The following is a 25,354-nucleotide window of genomic DNA, read 5'->3' as shown; positions in this document are numbered from 1 at the left end:
TAAATTAGTACAACAAAGGTAAAAGTGGATTCGAATTCCAATGTAATGCACATGGGACGGGACCTCAAATTTCCTAAACAGTGAGGCCCTTCAGATAAAGTTATTGTTAATTAGTATGATTAAATTGTTAAGTGTCTTCAAGCCCAACTCTCTCACAACCCTGCCACTACCTTCTATGAAACTTCCTCATGATATTAACTTAATGATCAATATAAACAAACATAAAATTGTCTGCAGTTGCTAAATTGACATAGTTACAAAAATCTAATGTCAAATGGCGAGGCAACAAATCATTATCATCAAACTAGTTAAAGTCCCATGCGTTGCACGGACCAGAAATTGATTAATTGAAATATTTGTTTTGGAGATATATGGTGTAACTTTACGAATTGAGCATTGATTCATCAATCAATAACAAAATTCTACTAGAAACATATGAATCATTAGTTTAGTCTTTATTCCTATAATATGCAATTTTCTTTTTGATTCGAGTGTTGTTTTGTAGATAAGCAAAAACTGTAGTACATTGTGGGATCTTCTTGATCTTTGTTGATTTCATGTGATATATATTCGGTCAGACTTGTATATAGATTACTTATATTCTATATTTAACAGGATCTCTTGCAATTGGTTATTGGACCTACAGATAAACCACGCATTGTAACATTGAAGTTAAGCAATTGAATCATTGTTAGTGCTATTCTAGTTGTAACTTAGTATCAGTGCCGCGTCTCTTTGTGAAAACTAATTAGTTGTTCATTTTATCGCTGCGATTCAGTTCACAAATCTCGCTGGCGTACGGCAAAGTCTACTGCCACTGGATCCTCTGACTTTGAAACTAGGGTGCTACTCAAATTGAGTTTTTTTTTTTTTGAACAGAAAGATAATATATATTGATGGAAAGTCACGTGGGAAATACAAAGCAACCCTGAGCGAGGGCGTCTTTACAGAGAATATCAAGCATAACTTGGGGAGGGGAGACAAACCAAGCGGAAGAGAGGGATCCGCGGCCATGGGCCTTTGCTGCCCAATCTGCGAGGGGTATTAGCCTCCCGACGGCGGTGCTGTACACGAAGATGAGAGAATCGGCGAAGTAGATCAAAGCACTCGGTGAAGAGGGCGCGGCACTCCCACGGCGGCGGCGACCCCGATTTAGGGTTTCAACGAGGACGATGCTTTGGGACTCCACAAGCAGGTTAGAATCTGTTAACTCTTGCTGAATCAGATCGTGAAGAGACAAAATTAATGCCTCGGATCTCGGTCTCGAGAGCAGAGGAGGCAGAGACGGGCGTGTGATTCCACCAAGCAGTCTACCCGAGTGGTCGCGGGCCATACCAGCAATCGATCCTCTCGTGAGATGCCGTGGGAAAGGAGCCGTCCGAGATTGATCTTCATCGTGCCCACGGGGAGGTTTCCAAGACCGATTGGGGCTCAGCCAAGAGGAATGGCCCTTTAAATCCTTTTGATGGACTCGTTTCGTAGAGAGGCCGGGCAAAAGCGAGTCGATAACCTGATCTCGGGGACTTCCGAACGCGGCGAAAGATGAAGTGATTCCGCGCCTTCCGATTTCCCAAAGAAGGCTTGCAACCTCGCTCAAAGTCCGGTAAGCCTCTGTTTTGAGCGAGAAAATTTGCTAACCATAAGTCCATTCGGGTAGGGGTATAAGTAAAAATATTGAGGTGTACCTTTGAATGAGTCCAAATGCGTTGAGTCCAAGGGCAATGCAAGAAAAGGTGTTCAGTAGTTTCTGGGGAGGCAGAGGAACATAGACCACGGACGGGGTTTGAATGATCTTTCATGATATAGATTATCTCTAGTTGGTAATGCATTCGACATACGACCATAAAAAATTATGAATCTTGGGTGAAGTTTGTGCTTTCCAAATCTTTTTCCAAACAAGTTTGGGAGGTTGGTAAGAAGAAGAAGCCTGAGAGGTTACCTGCTGATGTGTGGATCGATGAAGTACGTTGTAGCCACTCTTGACAAAATAGATGCCATCATGTGTGCCTGTCCATATGAGTTTATCTGCTGTCGAAAGTGGCCAAAGTTTTAATCGGAAGGATCTGCTGTACGGTGGAGTCATCAAAGAAACGATTGAGCGGAGCGATATTCCATTCATTCGAAGAGGGGCTTATCAGACCAGCAACAGTGTGGGGTTCATCTCGGAGAGCAGGACCACCTAGAATACCAGCAGGTAACCATCTATCCTCACGGACTTTTATTGATTGGCCATTCCCAACTGACCATTGAAGGTTTGGACTAATAGAATCTCTTCCTAACAGATACTCAGCCAACCCCGGAAGGTCTATGACCTCTGTCGGCATGCCAGAAGGTTTTGAAAGGAAAGTACAAACCTTTAAAGACACGGCTCCACAAAGATGAAGGATCTTGGAACAATCTCCATGCCTGTTTACCCAGGAGAGCCTTGTTAAAGGTTAGAAAATCTCGGAATCCCATACCTCCAAAAGATCTTTTTGGCTTTGAGTAGATCCCATTGTTTCCAATGAATGCCAGATTTATTATTGTTTGTTTTCCACCAAAACCTGGAAATTTTTTGTTCAATGGATTTGCATATTGAGACCGGGATCTTAAATATAGACATAGCGTACTGAGGTAGAGATTGAACAACCGATTTTAAAAGAACCTCCTTGCCTCCTTTAGAAATGAAAGACTCTTTCCATCCCTCCAATTTTGCATTAACCCTGTCAAAGAGCCAAGCAAACATATTCTTTTTGGAAGAGCCCCAATCGGAAGGTAAACCTAGGTACTTACCAGATTTTTCCAAAATAGGAACCCGAAGTTCACTAGCCAGGTTAACTAGAAGAGGCCGAGGGCATGATTTCCCATAAATAGACCTGATTTGTTTCGTTAATGGCTTGACCAAAGGGCTAAAACAAGATGCGATTGAGTATATTACCGAGATTTTGACATTCTCTAGTTGTACCCTCCACAAAAAAAGATAGAATCATCAGCGAAAAGTAAATGAGATAAAACAGGACACCATCGATTGAGTCTTATTCCCCTTAGAGATCCCATGTCCACAGCTTGAAGGATAAGTGAGGAGAGCAGATTAGCCACTAGGATAAATAAATAGGGAGAAAGAGGATCACCCTGGCGTAGACCCCGAGAGGGCTGAAAAGTAGGTAGCATTTCGCCGTTAAATTTAACACTAAAAGATGTTGAAGAGACGCAATGCATAATCCAGGAGATCCATTTAGCATGAAAACCCAACTGAGAAAGATAGGCAGCCAAGAAATCCCACTCCACCCTGTCATAGGCCTTTTTCATATCCACTTTCAATATTCCCTGGAATTTTTTCTTGTTTGTGCGAGTTCTAATTTGATGTAGAACCTCCTGAACGAGGAGTATGTTGTCTTGTATTTGTCTGCCTGAGATAAATGCACTCTGTTCTTGGGAGATTAGCTTAGGTAGGCAAGTTTTCAGGCGATTTGCTAAGATTTTGGATATGATTTTGTAACTAAAGTTACATAAACTAATCGGACGAAACTGATCTAATCTTTCAGGGTTTGGAGTCTTGGGAATTAGAGATATGGAGGTCTTGTTGATTTCTGCGGGCAACACTCCCGAACTGAAGAAAGTATGGACCATACGATAAACGTCCTCCTGAAGAATATCCCAGTGGTGGTGATAGAAGAGACCATTCAAGCCGTCAGGACCCGGTGCATTGGATGCGCCCAGCTGAAAGGTAGCCCGTTTAACCTCTTCCCGTGTAAGTTCAGCAGTCAGTAAAGCATTCATGTCAGCTGTAACAACCGTAGGACATTGAGCGAGAATAGGATGAAAATCCCTAGGGCCTGCGGAGGTATACAGGTCCCTGAAAAAATCAAAAGTCATCTGTTTAAGCTGGTTTGGGAGTCGGATCCAGTTCTCATTACTGTCCTGTAGGGTGGTGATGGTATTTCTTTTTCTACGTTGGATAGCCGTAGCTTGAAAAAATCTCGTGTTTTTATCCCCACACTGCAGCCATTTGATGCGAGACCGCATCGCCCAGTAGTGCTCTTCTTGAGACCATATGTGCTGAATTTGCATCTTCAGAGAATTGATGTGAATATAATTATGATTGACGATAGGTTGGTTGGTGCAGTGCTGAAGCTGCTGCTGAAGGAGAGAAAGTTGATGATGACCCGCTTTGAACTTATGACTACTCCATCGCAACAAGGCAGCCGAGGTAGCCTGGAGCTTCTTGGAGATTGTAGCATTTACGAGAGAGGAAGAAGACCAGGTATCGGAAACCACCCTGTGGCAGTCAGGGTCTTGCAACCAGAAAGATTCAAAGGTAAATAATCTCTTCTTTTTAGCTGCATTTTGATCAGTATTAAGTAGAAGTGGACTGTGATCAGAGGCAATAGCAGGTAAGGCTATAACTTCGGCATTCGCAAAGGTCACTCGCCATTCAATCGTACATAATGCACGGTCAAGCCTTTCTTTGATGATAGCAGCACCACTACGCTGATTAACCCACGTATAGGCACAGCCCTTAGAGTCCATGTCCAACAAAGCACAATCATGGATCATTTCTCTGAAGGAGTTTAAGCGATACTGATCTGCTGGTTTCTGCCCTATCTTTTCCCAAGGATGTAGAACCTCATTGAAATCACCAATGCATAGCCAAGGCAGAGTATGTAAGAGGCTAAGCCACCTCAAATCAGCCCAAAAAGGGAGTCTTTGGCTATAGACAGCAGGAGCATGTAGGTAGGTAGTGCACATAGGGGAAGGGCATCTATCATAAGAACATATGGCATCTATAAAATAGGAACTGTGAGCAGTAACTGAGAGAGAAACAGAGTCTAGCCAAAAAAGAACCATGCCCCTTGCCAAACCGATAGGATTAACTACAAATCTATTAGGATAATGCAGCCGCCGTTGTATATTTATAATAACCTGTTCCTGGTTCCGAGTCTCCATCAAAAAGATAATATCAGGCCGATCTTGAGCCACTAAGGCTCTCAGGGCTTGAACTGTCAGGGAATTGCCCAATCCCTGACAGTTCCAACTTAATATCTTCATTTGTCCATAGGTGGCTTTGTCGGGCAAGCCACCACAGCCCAATCCTCGGCCCTTGGGGCCTCCAGTATGGGTGTATCTAAGAGCAGACTCTCATCAAGAGTGTCAAGAGGGATGGAACGAGAGTGATACGTCAAAAAACGCTTAGCCTTTTTTATAGGATTTGGTTTTGCACGCAAGTGCGAATGTTTAGTCTTCTTAGAGGAAGAAGCTTCTGCTGTGGAATTGGAATAATCATGTTGCTGTGCTGGTGCAGGGTGGGAAGGGAACAAGACCATAGGCTCAGGAGAGGAGTGGAGCTGCTGAGTTGGTCGAGCCTCCATTGGAGGGGTTTGTTGAGGGATCTCAGAAGGAACAGCAGGGAGTAAGAGTTGACCTGATGGAGGAGTTTCAGGTACGGTTTCTTCCAAAGTTTCTGGAGGTGTTGTAGACTCATAAAAGGCTTGCCAGAAAGGACTGTGTTCCCTTACATCAGCCCGAAGCCATTGCCCATAGTATAGTTGATCCCTGCTATCAAATTTAGTATCCTCATAGGGAATATCCTTGCAATATGATGCATAGTGACCAATAATTCCACAAGAATAGCAGTAGTGGGGTAAACGTTCGTAACGGAAGTCGAGCCATAAGCTTTTCCCTGCTATGCGAATAAGTTTCCCAGGTTTTAGCGGCTCGGAGAGGCTGAGTTCCACTTTAGCTCGCACAACTCGGATTGGTGACTTATCCTTAGATTCTATGCGAACCTCCAGAACCTTTCCCACTTCACTCACAGCCTTGCTAACAAGTTGAGGAGTACATCGCTCTAGAGGAAGGCCAAATACTTGGACCCAAAATGCACAGCATGTGAAGTCATAACAGTGAAAGGGAGTATTCGGGGTCCAGGGCTTAAGAATGACCAGATTATTAGAAAATAACCAGGGACCAGTTTCGAACACGCGTTGTTTTTCTGCTTCCGAGTTAAACTTGACAACGTAGAGACCTTCCTCCCTCTGTGATACCTCAACATTGTCTGTGCGCCATATACGATTCATTGTATGCTGAAAAGCAGGGAGATTGACAGTAGAAGTAGAGAGAATCTTCCCTATTAGACATAACTTACATTCCTCAAGCTTTGCTGCAGGGGCCTCGTCTTCCCAGACTTCAATCGGCTTAGGAGTCCATAAACGACCTAACCGACTGCAAAGAGCGGCAAGTCGGGCGTCCTCTCCCTGAGACGAATACGCCATCCGAAGAGAAACTCTACTGTATGGTGGTATCAGCAAAGAACGGAGAGTAAACAAAGTGAAAACCCATCCATGCAAAGAGATAAAGGTGAATCGGGAACATGCAAGATGAGAATTTCAGAAATTTGAGAGAGACAACAGAAAAAGAAAACAAGAGTGAGAGAGCGACGAGACCAGAAAGCAGGGGAGATGAAGGGGGAAAGAAGAAAGATGGAGAAGACCAGGTGGTCAGAAAACTACATTCACGAAAGAAATGGATGGAAAACAAGTTCGGAGGGGGCCATCATCCGAAAGTCCTTCCATTAGCTACAGGAAAAGAAGAAACCCAGAAGCAAGAGATAGAGGAAGAAGACGAAAGCTCGACAGAGACGAGAAGAAAATCTCTACATAGGCGAGAGAGAAATCTCTACATAGGCGAGAGAGTTTTGAAAAGCATAATACTCAAATTGAGTTTAGCCCATCACTCCCTTCCCAGAAATCACACCTTCCCACAAGCAGAACTTTCCATTGTCGTCGACATCTGTCTGGCGAAAGAGTCTCCTTGCGCCTCCTCTAACAACACCTTGCTCCGCCTCCTTATCATCGGGCCACGTAGTCAATAGTCCCGTCCAATTGCAGCTCCATTCCATGTGAACGTGATGGACGTCGGAATTTTAATCCCTAGTCCAGATTATTGTGCACTACAGTAACTTTTGCCTCCAAAAACTGAATTGACATAATCAGTTAACTTATTAGCCGCCGTAAAAGCGCTCGGTTGAATTTCTTTACCCGCAGATCACGCCCTACCACATCAGAGTGCTATGTTAGTAGGCCAAGTCACAGACCATGTTAGTAGGAGACTTCAGCAGCCCAATAACATTATTGACCGAACAGGCTCAATACTTCGACTGACCAATTCGAAGTCTTCTAAACCAATTCAAAGCCTTGAGCTTCTTTAATGTGTTTTTCCTGTTCAAGTTCGAGGTGAGTTTTACTCTCAACCTTTTAGTACACCACAAAGATTAGTCAGAGGTCTTCCAACCCGTCCGAAACATCGAAGATGGTTCTAATTATTATTTGTGGGTTAAGCCATGCCTAGTTTTTTGAAGGGGAGAAAAAGATGGCTACATGTGACAGGACAGACATCCGTGGAACCTACATGAGCATCTGATGAAATTGTAGAATAAAATACGTTGAAAGACTAAAAGATAGATCAGTGAAAACCACCAAATCTTGAGAGCTGGTAGAAAGAAAAACAGAGTGTCGAGCCATCAATGAGATACCACTCTTAAATAGCTAGAATTCTAACCTCATGGGATCTGCAGCAATATCCACTGCTCTACAGTTTAGTAGGCTTGAGACTGTTAAACAGGTGTGAGATTTACTTGCTCAATCTTATGGTAATAGTGATATGGCTCACCAATTTATTGGAATCGGGGCAGTTTATTGCCCATTTTTTCAATTGCATGTAGTCGACTCGAGATCAGTTTGCACTCTCCGAATCTACATGAGAGTGTAAGATTGATAAGAACCTGTATGGTAGCTATCGAGATTGTATCTGCTTCATTCAATTTTTGACGGTGTTAGTTGACGAATATGGGCCAATTCGTGCATCATTCCTCCATCGCACTTCTCCGCCCACACTGCAAAGTATTGCTGCAGAGCAACTCTAAGGAAACCGTATGAAGGGATCCAAAGCTTTGGGGCGACATTGCTCTTGCTACACCGCACTCCTACCTCTGCCGTCCTGCAGAATACTGTCATTATTGCCAAAGTCTCTTCCAAATTGTCATTACAACGTAGAATAATTTCAGGACTAATACGGTCAGACTTGCAAGACGTATTTTGAATTATCTTTTAACATCAAGCAAGTCATTTGTCATCAGCCGGTGATGCGTAACAAGCCACTAACAACCCAAAAAAAGCAGCAAATTTTGTGAGGCTGATCCAACTCCAAAATAATGTTCTAAAGCTTCTTTCGATTTGTTTTTTTTTTGGGGGGCAAATTAGTTGTTTTTTCATGGAACAAAAAATAAACTCGGTAATCTATCAGTCTAAATGCTCCTGAGAACTTGGTGTGAGAAATTGATGCTGGTGATTGTGGATTTGTGTCCAAATGATAATTTCGACTCCCTCTGCCAGTTACCAAGAAGAGACTTTGTAATGGTTCTCTTGCTCCTTTTGGTCTCTTAAATCTTCTGGACAAAGCCATAAAAAGCTGCATTTGAGCCTGTTAAACTTCAAGCCTGGTGCCAAAGACGAGCTTCAACTTATTCAGCACTCTCTGTCTATCATTTGCTCATTGCGACATTGCACATCTGATGGTGCGTAAAGGCGACATTAGGGGTGCATAAGAAAGTCGGAAAGTCGGAAATTCAAACACACATGAGAAAGACGGGACGAGTATAATAATATACAAGCATCCGTCCACCAGGTTATACACAGATTACCATTTGACTACGTTACATGCAAGAAAGGAAAAACCTCCGTGGTTTCTAAGTCACCTATGTAAAACAAACTTCGATATCTTCCTAGGTCTGAACCACTTATTCCCAAGTAACAATTTTTTTAGTAGAAAAATAAGACAAAACCCAAGAAAAGGACATCTCCTCTTTCCTAGCGAAAAGGCCACATTTTTAATCTTCTCACTTCTTAATAAATGAAGTGCCCTTCTTCTACTAGCTCTTTCTTTGCCTTTTCCAAGCTAGCTCTACATGTTAATAAACAAAGGCCGAAATTTTAAAAAAATAATTTTCCTTTGATGTAGTCAAAGTAGAAATAAAATTTTGAGAGTAATAAAACTCGAGACCTTTTGTACTCATTCAGTAGGCCAAGGGGAAGAACCTCCTTAGCCCCAGTACAACTGAGGCGCACTTTGAATAAAAAGAACGGAAGCTCAATCATCTGAAAGATGGGGACAACAATAAAGAAAATCATTGGTCGTTTCGGCTCCGTTTGTTTCATGGAAAACAAATTCTGAAAAAACATTTTCCTCATTTTTCAGTGTTCGGTTCGCTTAGAAAAATGAGTCAACAGAAAGAAAATGATTTTCCTCTTTGAAAATAGAAAACATTTTGCAAAATATGATTAAGTATCGATACTTGGACTCGAAACTTTACACTTGGCCATGAAAACTATAACATTGGTCATGGGTCGCGATGTTCAAGACCAAGTCTCCAATGATTGGGCCTGAGCCCTCGGCACCCACAAACCCCTAGTGCCCATGAACGATTCTCGGCACCTAAGCCTCGGTCCATAAAGGAATTGTTCAAATCTCGGATACTCAAGCTCTAGTCCACAAAGATCATGCATGGGTTCTTGGCGCTCGGGTCATTATTTAATAAAAAGTTCATTCTTATAAAAATATTTAAAAAACGAAATTTTAATTATTAGTTATTAATTTTTTATTTTTCTTTTCTTTGTTTTTTTTTTCTTTTCCTAGAAAAGAAAAACAGGAAAGAAAAAAAAGAGAAAAAGAGAATATAAGAGAAGAAAAATAAAAATAAAAATCTGATTTTTTGGTGATTTTTCTCCGGAAAATCTAATTAACCTACCAAACGGCGGAAAAGAGCCCTGCATATTTCATTTACACATTATTTGAGCATGTGAAAAGAGTCCGCATATCAAATAGCCATCAAACTTCCAGTTCATGACAGATATCAGACTACAATTCAAAGGGCCAAAACAAGGACTCACCATTGAGAGAGTTGCAGAGCCAGCTCCAACTTCAGCTTGAAAGTAGTCGAAACACAGAGTACACAATTCAGTCGGCTTCACGACATACTGAAGGAAGCAGACAGATGAAGATTAAGACATCATGCCACAATTTTGTTGTGGAAATAGATGCAGAAAAATCCAGTTTCAAGTTGACATCAACAATCACTTCTAGAAAATTTGATATATTTGACAATTCTATCACTGCATGAACTTTTTCACTTATCATCAAAATGAAAGTCATTCTCTTCGCCGTAACAACAAAAGATGTATGGTGCTCTGCTTCTACATTCTTTCTTTTACCTTCCTTTGTTTTCCTTAATGAGGACCTGACAAATTAATCAAACGCTAAAGACATTCTCACAGCTGCTTGCTTCTGACTTTAGCACCATGCAAAGTAATCACCTCTTACATACTTTTACACGTGAGGTGTCCCATCAATCCTGAGAAAGATCTTTAGTAACACTTTTTTTCCTGGATAGTGGTAGTGCATAGGTTTCCGAGGTGGCATTTGGTAAATCGTGTTCCTTGACCTCTGCAAGGAGTGATAAAAGAAGCTCTCTTATGTTCACTACAGTGCACAGGCAAAGGCTTCATGCCATAAAGTTGACTTGCAAAAGATATATGCCCACATGGACCTAAGATGTGATTCTCGTGAAAATATCATCCTTCTCTTAAAGAAAGTTCTCAATAGAGTAGATCTTCAAAATAGCTCGTGAATCAAAAGAATTTAGAGACTCTAACATGATTAAGCATGCGGTAATGTGTCTGGGAATAAAAAAATACTTGCTTATAACGATGTACTCTTTAGGCCACCTCAGTACGCCGAAGCTTGTCACAAGCCCTGGACAAAATGAACATCACTAGAACAGCTACGGCAATATTTTATGATCTGAAAACGCAAAACTGAAGAGTATTGGAATGTGATATGACAGCAACACTGCCTAAATTGAAGTCTAAATCCGTAAAAGATAAAAATTTATTTACCTCGACAACTTCTGTCCGCCATTTTGGATGCGTGATGTCAGGTAATCAATTTCTTGACGAGTGAGTGGTTTAAACTACAGATTTTGAAAATGCCAACTGACAATTAGCATTCTACAAAAAAAGTGCAATTTCTAACAGCGTCCCTGTCAAACATATGTTCTCATTAGAAAGAATACATCACAAACCTGAGATAAAAGAGGTAAGATCGTCACTTCTGCTTGACCTTCAACAATTGGAACGTCGACTTCTCTAGGATCAAGACCCTGTACTTCTGCCTGCAAGGAGCACAATAGATCAGAAGTCAACCTGGGAAATAAAAAAGTTGTTCTCTTTATAGAATTCTCTCGAAACTGGTGTCTTTCCCAATTTTGCTGAGTGTTAGTACCAAGTATCTATGACCATAGACACCCTCATCATCATCATGAGGAGAGAACAAATAACATTCACTATTACATAACAGCAGTTACATGATTATTTTACCCAAAACAATCAAATACACGGGCTTATGGACTCTACTGCTAGACTTGCAAATAGGCTGATTTTATTAACTTGCTTCTAAGCCATGCCCATGATCCCACAGATGGGCGTCAGCCTATTTAATAAAATTCAACTTACTGGTCTTTTCACAAGATGCTCTTGGAGTAAGGTCTTAATTGCGGATTCCCAAGAGATAATGTTTGAAACAAGATAGCATGCTAAACAAGGTACCATACGCTTCTTACTTTGTAGCCTCATATAAAGTGACGACCTGATTGATACTCTGAACATAAAGATGCTCGACGCTTCTCGATAGAATCAGCAGGAGTGATACCTACCACAAAGGTATTTGCTCTAGCTACATCGAGCATGGTCACGCCCAACGGTTTCTTTGGGTCATAAGTGCCAGCTTTCTTGAAATCTTCAGCTGCAATGGGAACTGTGGAGTTAAAAGTGTTGCTAATCGGGTCATCTCTTGTCATTCTCGGTTTCCTGGGCACACCGCCAGGGATGATGACAAGGCCCATTCCTACAAGGCCTTCCTCCAGTTGTTGCTGTCCCAGTAATCCACGGACCTGATTATAGAAGCAACAAATTCGTCTGACATATTGAAATGATCCATAATGCAATGATGATATCGATAGGAAATAAAACATTATAAGAATTCGACTTGACAAAGAAAACATCGTCTTAACATCATCACGAAATATAACACAATGCTCAAGTGTGACATGTCGGTGGTGAATGTGTGTTGCCAATTTGGCTTTTATTCCACGTGCAGGGTCGCTAATTCGTCTTTGTTAAACGTGCTGGGCCTCAAAACTCTGAAAACTCGCGGCCAACTCTTTCTAAGCCAGTTTTCCGAGCCAGTTCTACATGTACGCAAACAAAAGCCGAAATGAAAACTTCTGTCTTCCTCTGATGTAATCAAGACGCACCTGAGAATTTCGATGCCAGTATTCATACCTATATCTATGGTGCAAAGAAAATCTGGAAGGAGTTCAAAGCTACCTCACATTAGTACTGCACTGGCTCAAACCCCGGACATGATGTGCTCTAATCAGAAGTTCCTGCACTTTTGGGATGATGCATTCTCCTTCAAAGCACATTCGTCCTCCAAACCCCAAAGTTGCAATCGCTTCCCCAGCACGGTAGAACGAATGGTGCGTCCTTCAGCTTCTGGCGCCATACTATCAGTCTTTAACTCGGTGAATTCTGGCACATCGGGCAACTTTTCCAAGGACACGCAATATTTGATCTCCGCTTTTGTCAAAGAATTCAATTCTTTCAAGCCTTCGACAGCTCTCAATTTTGCACAATGTTTTAGCTCAAGATTCCGTAAATTTTTCAACTTTGATAGGTTAGGCAATAGTTTGATCACATTACACATGGAAATGTGCAGAAACATAAGTGATTCTAGTTCCCCCAAACCTGGAATCTCCGCTAGTTCGGGAAAGTCACTGAGTCGTAACTCTTGTAGCCTTTTCAAGCGCAATAGATCAGGCATGCGTGGTGTTAGACATCCACTTATTGAGAGAACCAACAAGCTTTGGAAGTCACAGAAATCTGGCAATTGTAGGATAGTGTGAAGTTTCAAGGTTGATAAGCTAGGTGGAAGCCGATTGATGGAGTGCACATCCTTCCAAGGCGAGGTAACCTCGTTTGGCATCCGAAATGTCATACATTGTTCTTTACGCACTTCGAGATGATGTAAATGAATTAGGCTCGAGAGATCGGGAAGAACAGGAAATTCAGCAGCTTCAACCACCAGGCATTTCAAATGTGAGGGAAGTTCTGGCAACGGGGAAAGCCGGTGGCTTGCAATTTTAAGCGTTTGGAGACTAGAGAAATCATTGATGTTTCTTGGAATTATAGAGATTGGGCTCCTATATAAGTTCAAGATTCTCAGACGGGTCAGGCTCAACGTTTCCCACAGGATTTCATCCTTGAGATGCAGACAAAATGAGGCATCAAGCTCTTCTAGCGTCTCCACCCCTCCAAGAGCTTTAGGTATGGTGCGTATCTTAGTGTATGCCACCTTTAAGACTTTTAGTATCTTCATTTGCCCAACAGAGTCCGGAAGTTCATATAGATTCTTGCATCTAGAAAGAGACAAATGTGTGAAACTCGTAAAACTTCTAATGGACTTTAGGAAAGTGGAGATCTCCAAGAGTTTAAAATCCAACTTGACTAATGTTTCTTGTTCCCCAGAGTGCACAAGTTCAAGTAGATTTCCGCATTCAGAAAAAGACAAATGTGTAAAATTCATTAACTGTCCAATGGAATCACGAATAATGGAGCACGGGGAGAGTTTTAAATCCAACTTGATTGATGATTCTAGCTCCCAAATAGAGTCCGGAAGCTCATATAGATTCTTGCATTTAGATAAAATCAAATGCTTGAGGTTCTTTAACCTTTTAATGGAATCAGGAAGAACAGAGATCCCTGAAAAATCTAAATCCAAGTTCACCAATGATTCTAGCTCCCCAATAGAGTTTGGAAGCTCACATAGATTCTTGCATCCAGACAAAAGCAAATACTTGAGTTTCTTTAACGTTCCAATGGAATTGGGAAGAATGGAGATCTCCGAGTTATTTAAACTCAACTGGACCAATGATTCTAGTTTGCCAATGGAGTTTGGAAGCTCGTGTAGATCACTGCATGAACTTAAATCCCACTCGAACAATGATTCTAGTTCTCCAATAGAATTCGGAAGATTTTGTAGATTCTCGCATTTATATAAAAACAAATACTTGAGATTCTTTAACCTTCCAATGGAATTAGGAAGAACAGAAATCCTTGACAAATTTAAATTTAACTTAACCAATGATTCTAGCTCCCCAATAGATTCTGGAAGCTCATTTAGATTATTGCATCTAGATAAAAGCAAATACTCAAGCTTCTTTAACCTTTTAATGGAATCAGGAAGAACGGAGATCCCTAAAAAATCTAAATCCAAGTTCATCAACGATTCTAGCTCCCCAATAGAGTTCGGAAGCTCACATAGATTCTTGCATCTAGATAAACGTAAATGCTTGAGTTTCTTTAACGTTCCAATGGAATTGGGAAGAATGGAGAACTCCAAGTTATTTAAACTCAATCGGACCAATGATTCTAGTTTGCCAATGGAGTTCGGAAGCTCGTGTAGATCACCGCATGAACTTAAATCCAACTCGACCAATAATTCTAGTTCTCCAATAGAATTCAGAAACTTATGTAGATTCTTGCATCTAAAAATAGTCGAATGCGTGAGATTCAACCTTTCACTAGAGTGAGGAAGTTGGTTGATATTACATCGAACTATTAACTTCATTAAAGATTTTAGATTGCCTAGTGTCTCTGGAAGCTGAAACTGGATCGGATCCCTGATGTCAGCAATGACAATCTCCGACAAGCGTTCTAGAGAACCGATTTCCTTGGGCAACCCTTCGAGGGATTGGCATCCCTCGATATCCAAAGTATTTAGCAGTTTTACCTTACCGATTGAGCTATCAATCGTATGCAAATTCAAACAATTCTTAAGAATCAATTTCTCCAACTTGCCAAACTCAGAAATGTTGGGCGTCTTGGTTAAGAAAAAGCAGCACGACAAATCTAGTACTTTCAACTTTTTTGCCATCTGCAATGAGAAAAAAAGGACAATTCCACGCCAAAGAAAGTACGTGAATACAATAGCATACAACTAGCTCATGAAGGTCAATTAATAAAATTCGAAGCCAACATAAGTGAGGTGGGTTAGTACCTCAATATGCCTCCATCCACCCCACTTGTGGGTGACATTGCTCCGTGAGAGGTCAAGCACAACCAAATTCACCAAGTGAAGATTCGTTGCTAAAAAATCCAATGGGCAAGATTGCCAAGAAAGCCATCTCAGATTACGAAGACGATTTTTGAAGTCACCTACAAAATTTATTTTGTCCCCTCTAAGGAACCTCAGCTTTGGCAAATAGGCTATGTCTTCAGGTGTTAAGTCATGAGGGATCACCAAAGTGAGTGCTCGTACATCTCCTTTTTTCCTGCCAGCAGCAGCAAAGAATGAAGATGAGTGGGCAGCACAGGAAGCAAAAAACCAATGTAAGTAGTCAATAATATCAATGTTACTCGAGCCCAAACTAATTACTTTTGTGCTTCTCAGCTTGAAAATAAGACAAACCGAGCATGTTTAAAAGGTCCATTTGGTGTTGATTGCTCTGTATTTTCACAGACTAAACACTTTCAATGAAACATAGCTCATTTTCATTCTCACTGGACAAAAAAGGAAGAATTTCACCAGAGCAAACGGCGCATTAACTTTCTTCTCGTTTTACGTAGGTATGGCGTGCAAACATATACTTTGGTTGTTTATATAGAGTCAGCATTCTATTTCTCTATAAATTACAAAATAGCGCAGGCCATCAACCAATACTCGTTTTTAAAACACACGAGGAAAGATTTTGTTGGATTGATTATATGTTCTACTCTTGATAACTTTACCTCGTCCCTCCCAGTATGTCTAAATTATTCTTGTCAATCACCAGACAATGGCAATTTCCAGCATCTTCGAGATTCTCTTTGTTGGCAATGTACCTTCCTAGATCTCGAACTTCATCATGCATCCATAATGTATTATTGTGCTCATTGATCTTTATCAACGACATGAGGAGAAGGTCATTAATTGCGCTGTGTGGATAAAATTTGCAATCATCCCACATGTAATACGCATATTTCTCATTCTCCCCAATGCAAAAACATGCTATGTCTATGAATATTTGTTTTTCCCGGGCGTCCAATTTGTTGACACTTATCATCAGTGTTTCTCGGACTTCCTTACATGGGACTTGCTTTAAGTCCTTCAATGTCTCGTCCCACTTCGATTTGACCGTGTTGGCGAAAAGAGAACCCACGACTCCCAAAGTCAAAGGTAGCCTTCCAATGTGTGAAACGACTTCAAATGAGAAATTGCACCAATCTTCCGGAGGAGTATCTCTTCTAAAGGCATGCTTGCTGAAAAGCTTAATAGCTTGCTCCATAGGCATCTCCTTTACTGGGTACTCTATGTAACGCCTAGGTTGTGTTTGCTTGTCATTTTCTAGTCTTGTCCAATTTAATATGGTCCTTCTGTCCCTAAGTGTGACTATGATCCTGCTTCCAGGACCGAACCATTTGTAGCTCCCCGCAAGTTTATTGAGTTGCTCCTCCTTGTTCACATTATCGACAACAACCAACACTTTTTTGTTGTGAAGTCCTCTGCTTATTCGATCAATCCCCTCGTTGGTGTCTTGGATTTCGTCAGCAGAGGTTGAGCCCAATGTATCGGATAACAGTTTCTTTTGCTTGTGTAGAAGATGTTGACCTTGCGACGAGTCTTGGACATCATCAAGGAAACTATAGTAATCAAATTTAGACCAAAATCGGTTGAAGATAACGCTAGCAAGAGTGGTTTTACCAATACCTCCCGTCCCATAGATTATAACAAAACGTACATCATCAACTGAGTCCACTTTCAACAATTCCTCTATATCATTTTCATCATCCATTTCAACTAGATTGTCGGGAAGATATCTGTTCTTTGCCTTCAGCTTAAGTAGAACCTCTTGAACAATCAATTTTATGAGTTCCCCATACCTGCCAGACAGCGATGGTGGACAAATTCAGACTGAGAAAATGACGACAACATACTATTCCTAACTTTAAGCATATGCTGTTTGAATAAGATAAGCTAAACATGTTAAGACCACTTTACAAACTGTGGCAGTTTTTCAAATAACAAATCTGAATTGATTTAAACATAACAATCTCAAGTTATAGTGAAAATTATCTAGATTATTAAGTGATCGAATTAGCTACCGTGGCTGGTGCCCTGATTGCATTGATTGGGTTAAACACTATCACTCAGTTCGGATACTGCCCAGACTCTCGTTAATTGGGTTCAAAACCAACACTTAGATTGGATGCAGTGAGCAAGAGGAAATGGAAATGATTCGGAAGGATACCACAGGAGAAAAAACAAGAGAAAATAATGAATGGATATCTTTGTCGTTTGAATGAAGGATACCGCAGGAGAAAAATAAGTTTTAGTTATTTTTAATGTACAGGAAATATTTTGAGATTGATCAGATATATAATTAGTTCCTACGCTTGTAGTACAAAATCAGTCTGTTTGATCTACACTTAATAAGCATTAATACTTGTCTTTTTGTTGTTTCTACTTTACCTTTTTTTTCTAAATTGTTCAAAAATATTTATTTTGCTATATAAATTTGTTTTAAGGTTTTTGACGACCAAACAGGATGCCAGCTTATCATTCAGCAGCAACTTGACGATGACATAACATTTACCCCAACTTTTATCAACTTACAGAGAAATTAATTTCTCAGAGGACGAAGATTGAACATAAGGTAAAAGCACAGAGACTATTGATATCTTTAGATGTATAACGTGATCGATTAGAGTTTATCCTAAATAAAAAATTCTTTGACAGATTATATTAAAATTAATTACACGAAAAAGTTGTGGAAACTTACTCTAGTCCTTCCAGCTTCCAACCAACTCTAGATGCAACCTCACGAAGAGCATCTCTCCAGCTCTTCACCTCATCGGGGTCATACTTCAACTTCTCCTCCTCATCGCCATACTTCGCCTTCTCCTTCTCAAGCTTAGACAGGGCATTACTGTACGATCCAGTACTGCTCTTGACATCCTCCGGCTTCACTAAGAAAATGGGAAGGATCTCCTTCTTCCCATTTGAATTTTTAGCACAATCTATCATTTGAACAACCTCACGGAGACACCATGGACTGGAAGCAAAGTCCTCAGAGAAGATGGGGATGTAGATTTGAGAGTCGTTGAGGGCTTTGAAAAGCTCCTCAATCTTCTCACCGACGTTGAGCTCTTTGTCATCTCTAAAGACACGGATTCCTTTCTCAACCATATCATGATAGAGGAAACTAGTAAAGCCAATCCGAGTGTCAGGACCCTAAAACTCAGGAACACCTCGAATTCCATTCCTGATGTGTCAGTGGAGGACGCCATCGCACGTAGCTAACTGGACTTGAGACAGAATTGAGCTGAACGAAAATTGTCAATGACCTTGCTTGAGGCAAGACATCAACAAAAGAAAAAAAAAAAAAAAAACGGGGGTGGGTGCGGTTAGTCACGACTCACAGCCATCAATCGGTGATGGCGAACTGCTGAAGAAATCAAAATTACAGCACGCCGGAATCAAAACATTCCATGAAGTAATCGAAAACGAAACTGACATAAAGAGAGAGTACCTAGTGGGCTGATTGACGGCAGGCCGACAAAGGTGAGGCCGCGGTCCGTGAGATCGAGAGAGAGACTAGACGAGGCGGCGACGCAGGCGAGACCAGAGAGAGAAAAAAACGAGGGGCGCCGCTGGAGAGACGAGAGAGAGGCCAAATCTGGGAGCGTGAAGCAGAAAGTAGAAGGTGTTCTAAATTCAAGACATTTTAGTGCTTTGCTTGAACTTATTAAACCGGTTTCAATTGAGAACCGGTTTTCAAATCTGTCCCAAACCGGTTTCACCCAAGAACTGATTTTATAAGGCCGGGGAGGCGTGCTCTTTTTAGCATTTTGTTACGGATGCGATTTTTCCTCTACATGGGCGTAATTGGGAGATTTTACAGGTGATCCCATCATTCAGTTAATGGTTTTTTTCTTCTTTTTCCACGGAATAAGATATGTAAACTTGGTAATCTTTTAGTCTGAACGCTCCACGTAAGAGAACTTGGTGCGAGAAATTGCTGCCGGTGATTATGGCGTATCTCCGGCGAGGCATCTCCAATCGAATATTCTCAATCTTGAGGCGAGACATGATCGTCCTCTTTTAGCTGTACAAGAAAGATTAAAAACATGTACCGTTGCTTATGCGTCCAGCTCCAATCTCCAGAAAATTGGGGCGGGTGGTTGTTTCCTTACTGAGCCTTTGGATTTTGGAGATTGTCCTCCAGCTCAGCTCCACAACCACTCGAGAGGGGTCTAGCCCCTCCAGCCTGGCTTCCCCAGCGCCTGTCCACTTGATATACAATGGTGGCAGGCTGCCTGTATTCTCCTGATACAATGCCTTGGGGAACATGGCACCAGACTCCCCATGCATCTTCCCAAGTTTTTCTTCCCGAGAAGAGGGGAATACGAGCCAAAGCCAGAGGGGTCTCCCACCTCAGAGTAGTTCTCCCTTCGGTCCGACTCTTAGACCTTTTAAGGTCTTGCTCAGGATAGAGAGTTGGTTGTATCAAGTTAAAACCAAAACGAAAGAACAAAAATGGATCTGGTAATTAGTCATTTTCTTTTATAAAATTGTTATTACAATTGAATTCTAGCATCCATTCATTTTGTAGAAAATAACTTCCAAAACGATAATTTCCAAATTTTTCAATATTCGTTCAATAAAAAACGAATTAGTTAGAGAAAATATTTTCCATTGACATAAAAAGCCTTCTAAATAGGGAAAAAAAATATTTTCCGCTTTTCAAATAAGGGAAAACATTTTCCTTACTCAATCTCTTTTATCTCATACGTGTAGCTAGCTAGCCCTCTCTTCTTTCTTTCTTTTTTTTTTTCTTATTTTCTTTTCTAAAAAGTTCAAATTATTTCTTTTTCTTTTTTTCTATATTTCCTTTTTTTTTCTTTCTTCTTCGGCAATGACCAACTATTAGTCATAGAAAGGCTGAAGCTTGCCACTTGCTAGATCAACGAGTGCGGGGGCTCGCCTTTGGCCATTAGCAGTCACTATGGTCAGTGTCACGACTCGATCCCCCAAGCACGTGCCCATCCCTCACCTTGGTCGATTAATAGCGACGTCCCAGAACTTATTGCCGATCCTTTTTATTTTAATACGCATGCAGAAGCATATAACCCAAACAATAAAATAATGTGATAGAAAAGTAGGACCAATTTTTCGCAAAAAAAAAAAAACCTTTTTATAAACACATAGGTTTATACACAGAAGCCTATAAAAAAGAATCGGCTTTCAACATAAGAGAAATGTCAAAGGACTAGCTAGTCAGACATGCTCGCCGATTCTTCGGGCTTCACCTTCTGAACTTCGGGCCTCGGGTCCCCCATCGCCGTCAACTAGGGGCCTAAAAATGGTTATACAATAACCAATGAGACAATGTCTCAGCGAGTTCTACCCCCTAAGACCCGATTAGAAAAACAATACACTTTAGAGATTGCCTAAGCATAACACGAGTCAGAGGACTTACCTTGGCCTCAGTTCTACCCTGCAAATTAATATCATTTACAGATACCTCAAATCACATCACATTACCCAATCAGATCGAATTATCGATTAATCGACTCAGTCAATTACATGTTACCGCGATCTTTCCCTGGTCGGTATATTCAATACTATCTATAAAGTCCGACCTTAGTCTAGGACTGCTCACTCAAAGCTGAAAATAGACAGTATAGCTTGCCCAAAGTTGATAATATAGTATACTGTATATATGCTCGCCCAAAGCTGATGGATTAGGGCCCCCAGGCCAATCTAGTATACTATACATGCTCACCCAAAGCTGATAATATGGTATACTATCTATATGCTCGCCTAAAACTGATAAATTATGGCCCCTAGGCCAAGATAGTATACCATTCTCACCATATAACAATTCATCATTTTTATCATACCTGATAAAAATAGCCATGTATTAGTACACGATTGGCCTTAGCTAAAATATAGTATTTTCACCCTTGAAAATCCCACCACTTATATGGTCCACCAAAATATTTTTGGCGTTGTAAACCGACGCTCGATAATTTCCAATCAATTATCAAAATTGATTAATTTAGGAATAAAATCCTAAAAACACAATTAAATCAATTCAGCACAAATTAGAGTTCAAATAAATAAACAGACTGCACCACAATAAATAGCATAAAATTTTGGTCGTCGACTATCCCAGCCTCATTTCTGAAAAATATATAATTAATTAAATAATTACGGAAAATATTTTAAAAAATACAATAAATACAAGAACCTATTTCCTTACTAATTACACTAACCATTTGTCGCAACCTAATTTTCGGTTGCGAACTACCTAGGGTTTGGCTAATTGATTGTTAAGCCTAGACTTGACTTGAGCTCTCCCAAGCCTATACCAATTCGCGAATTAAGTTCAAATTTCTTAACATACAAATGGATTTTATCTAGGAGTTGCTACTAATCAGTTTACGGTAGATCGATTAGACACCTAAGTAAAATAATGTGAGGATTATTTTACTTTTACAAACCAGAGACTTTGGATACAGGGACTTGGTTACACTAAACTTTTATAATGCCCTTTCAATGCCTTTCTCTTTTTATTTTCAAAAAGGTTTTTGCAGGCAGCTTGGATTGATTTTAAATTTATTTCCCTAACATGTGAGGTGATCATACGAGTGCGCAAATCACCAATTTAACACCGAATAAAGCAATAAATAAATTACGAGACTTACCTCGTAGCAACGAAAGCATCTGGGTCGTTAGATCAGAATTCACATCATCAACCCTAGATATGATTTCTAATTAACATGCAATTTCTTTTTGTTTTCACTTAATTCAATTAGAACCTAATCTATATGCAATGCGATGTTACTAATCTAACATGAAATGACATGGCATAAAAATATGACTTAAACTATATGACATGAGTAAAGTAATCTCTAAAGAAATGCAATAATTAAATGTGCAATCTAAATTAACCAAATGACTTTATTCTAATGACGAGCAATTTCTAATTAAATTAACCTAACAAAAATCACTAGATGAGGGGAATTTCATTAACCTAATCGTACATGACATCTGCATGATTTCTATTGTAAAAATGCAATATTTCCTAGAAATTGAAACTAATCTATCCTAAGACATTTTATTTTTTATTTTTCATGAAATTCGAAATTAAGAAAAATGCAAAAAATTGACTATCTAGATTAAGATTTTATCCAGCTGATATTAAGGATCGGATTAGACTAAATCCTAATTTAAACTAAGATATTATCTTAACCTAACAGTCTCTAACATAAGATGCAATCTATCTAAAATACATGAAATGCAAAATGCAATTTTTTTTTTTTTTGTGTATTTTTGGGATAAATAAAGTGAATAAAAGATAAGCACCAAATTATTCACGATCACCAAACATATTATCCATCATTCAAATTTGGAAACGATATCCAATCAAACTTGATTATTTTCCTAATAAAATCGATAAATCGATCTTAAGTCTTAAATATTAAAATATCAATTTCATTCCTGCATAATTAATTATTCCATCTAAAACTTTATAGACGGAATAAAAAATCGGAGTACAGTTGCGTCTATCATTTAGATATGCACGTCAGATATTGAAAAAATATATATTAGGCAATAAAATATCCAAATCAAATTTAGATAAGATAATTACCTAATTCCGTAAATAATATTGCCAAATTTGAACCGAACGGAATCTGCTCAATGGGTGACCAGCGGTGTGTGGTGGTGCTTGGCGGCGTCGACGGTGATGGTTCACGGATGATCGGCGATATCACGTAGGGACTCACGGGTCGGGAGTCTCGGAGTGGTTCGTCGGTGATTGATAACCTGCAAAACAGAAGAACAACTCCACAACCTGGCAAAAGATCGACAACTGCAACGACAGATCGACACGTGATGTAAGCTGGGAGCCGCAGGTTCTCGGTGGTGACAGCATCTCGACAAGGAAGCGTCACTATTTATTTTCCAAAATTTGTACGACGCCACGGACCAAACTCTTCACGTTATCCTCGCCCAAGAAATATCCCTTTGCTTGCATGAAATAAACTCATAAAAATCCACACGTCAATCTCACTTTTGGACAACACCAGAAGAAGACAAATTCCCCTCTTTTACTTATTTCACCAAAATTTCAACAACCCTTTTGACCGTGGACTCTAGGTTTGGTGGGACTGGCTTGGTGATTCTCGCCCGTGGGTGTGCTCGGCGTCACTTACCTGCAAAAAAAAAAAATCAAATTTTTGCAGCTTGGCGAAGAATAGCGATGGCGGTAATAGATTGTCATTGTGGTGCAGCCTCTGAGCAATAGGTGGATCGGTGACACAACTGGGTCGTCAAGTTGCATCGTCGACGCAAAGGTCACACAGCCGAGGGTGCTCGGCCATGAGGCTCCTCTCTCTCTTCTCAACGTGTTTTCTCTCAATATGCTTTGAGATTTCTGATTTGCCTACCCTCACCGTGGAGAAAGTGAGTTCTCTTTTTTTTTTTTTTTTTTTGTGGCCATGTGTTTCTATTGTGTGGCCCTCCCAAAACTCTACGCGAACAACGTTTTTATAGGCCAAGGATTAGGGTTTCAATTTCCTTTTCAAATCAACATCGGTAAAGATTTCTTTTCCGCAGGCAATATTACTTTTTATTTTCACATCTCTTCTAGATTTCCTTTGTAAAAAATGAATATTATCTACCGATTTTTTCAAAATTGCAATATTATTTTTTCAAATTCGAAATCTCGCAAAGATGAGTCAATAATACGGGCTTGAGCCAATTTGCTCTTGTCGTGGGCTTAGTCTGACCTGTCTATTTAAAGCTCAGAACCACCAAATCCAATCCATCTGTCATCAGGTCAATGCAAATGCAAATTAAAAATAAATGCACCTAAAATTATATGCTATGCAATTTAATTTAATTTTTTTATGGGTTAAAAATTAATCCCTAATTTTTTAATGCAATAAATAACTGGGTCTCCAAAATTTAGTTGTCAACACCATTTGTCCAACATGTATTGATAATGCACTAAATTAATTGCTCTACTCTAATCTATCAACCTAATTACACTTAATTAAATCTAAACAACATATAAGCATAATTAACTGATTAAGCAGGGATTAGTGAGTTAAACTCACTTGTTTAACGGGCGGTTCGGTGCAAAACGACGGGAACGTCGCAGGGCTTGACTTTTCTCAAAGCGGGCCTAGCAACCGAGGCTCAGGACCACCTCAAAACGGCTCTTGAAGCCGCTGGAAAAACCACTGTTTTTCCCTCTGTTTTGAGCTGTAAGATAGAGAAACAAAGCTGGTTATGGCAAAGCAAGACCGGTGGAGACGGCTAGGGTGCTCGGTGGGTTGAATGGCGGCTTCGGAGGGCTTCCTCAACCACTCACAGTGGCTGGATAGTCACCTGGGATGCACAAATAGAAGGTTGGGACGGCGTGAGGGCGAGACGGAGGCAATGGCGTGGCAAGGCAACGGCGTGGGCGCGGTTGCACGCGGACGGCGTTCCGGCGACAGTGGTGATATGTGAGCGACTCTGGTGGCTACTAGATGCTTCCGGCGACTTCCTTTGGCTCCTAGGGGTTCGAACAGCAAGGATGGAGGGGAAGGAAGGCTGGCCAGTTGGCTTGTAGAGGAAGAGAGAGAGATGGAGGGGGCCACAAGCCTTGATCTTCCACATGCTTGTCTCCTTGACCCATGCACAGCCAAGCATGGCTTCCTTGGCCCTCAATGAGCCACCAATGCTCTCTCTTACAACCTTGAAATGGTCCAAAAACCATAGGGAATGGGGGGCATACGAATTTGACACAATCTCTCTCAATTGGACACTTGTTCGTGCTTAATTCAATCCAATTCGGCCTCAACAAATCCAATTCGTACCTCACCGATCCATTTGGCATTTTCCCCACCCATACAATCCACTTGCTTCCCAAATTTGTGATAAAAAAAACGATCCTTATCTTTTTTTGAACCAAAAGCAGTCCTATGCCAACTATTTCCCAAAAAGTCTCGGGTTGCATAAAAATCTTCTAAGACTAAGTCGACGTTCCTAGAATTTATTGTGACATAACAGAACCTTCAATTTCTGAAATCGGACTCAAATTCGCAGTTAATTTCATTCATGCGCGTTTTTAGCGTAACCTAGGCTACCGAGTAGTTTTCAGAAATTTTTAGTGCAAATGACTCGTGGTCGATTTTCTTCAAGCCACAATAAACCCACTTGACACATTGGC

General features: G+C 40.5%; 2 protein-coding genes and 1 pseudogene across 4 annotated transcripts; 1 reads left to right on the top strand and 2 right to left on the bottom strand.

Moving 5' to 3' along the window:
- LOC104414065 overlaps positions 1-25,354 on the bottom strand; it is a 118,302-nt pseudogene that overhangs the window by 47,313 nt on the left and 45,635 nt on the right.
- On the top strand, positions 2,299-6,663 carry LOC104414340. Of its 3 annotated transcripts, XR_005545703.1 has the most exons (5): positions 2,299-2,434; positions 3,525-3,706; positions 4,106-4,297; positions 5,282-5,419; positions 6,143-6,663. XR_005545703.1 is itself a non-coding variant. In XM_039300444.1 (4 exons), the coding sequence occupies exons 2-4, from the start codon at positions 3,601-3,603 to the stop codon at positions 6,232-6,234; spliced, it is 390 nt and encodes a 129-aa protein (XP_039156378.1). In that variant the 5' UTR covers positions 2,299-2,434; positions 3,525-3,600; the 3' UTR covers positions 6,235-6,663. The 3 variants fall into 3 exon arrangements, 2 of the variants coding, with proteins under 2 accessions (XP_039156378.1, XP_039156379.1); XM_039300444.1 differs by lacking the exon at positions 5,282-5,419; XM_039300445.1 differs by lacking the exon at positions 6,143-6,663 and having other exon boundaries at positions 5,282-5,496.
- On the bottom strand, positions 17,695-18,774 carry LOC120287579 (TMV resistance protein N-like). The gene is made up of 2 exons (XM_039300443.1): positions 18,656-18,774; positions 17,695-18,470 (listed from the first exon to the last, which is right to left on the bottom strand). Exon 2 carries the CDS (start codon positions 18,310-18,312, stop codon positions 17,902-17,904), a length of 411 nt encoding a protein of 136 aa, XP_039156377.1. The 5' UTR covers positions 18,313-18,470; positions 18,656-18,774; the 3' UTR covers positions 17,695-17,901.

The sequence above is a fragment of the Eucalyptus grandis genome, chromosome 8 (genome assembly GCF_016545825.1).
Source record: "Eucalyptus grandis isolate ANBG69807.140 chromosome 8, ASM1654582v1, whole genome shotgun sequence".
Lineage (NCBI taxonomy): Eukaryota > Viridiplantae > Streptophyta > Magnoliopsida > Myrtales > Myrtaceae > Eucalyptus > Eucalyptus grandis.
The sequence above is the reverse complement of the archived record's forward strand: the minus strand, read 5'-3'. Positions and strand labels throughout refer to the sequence as shown.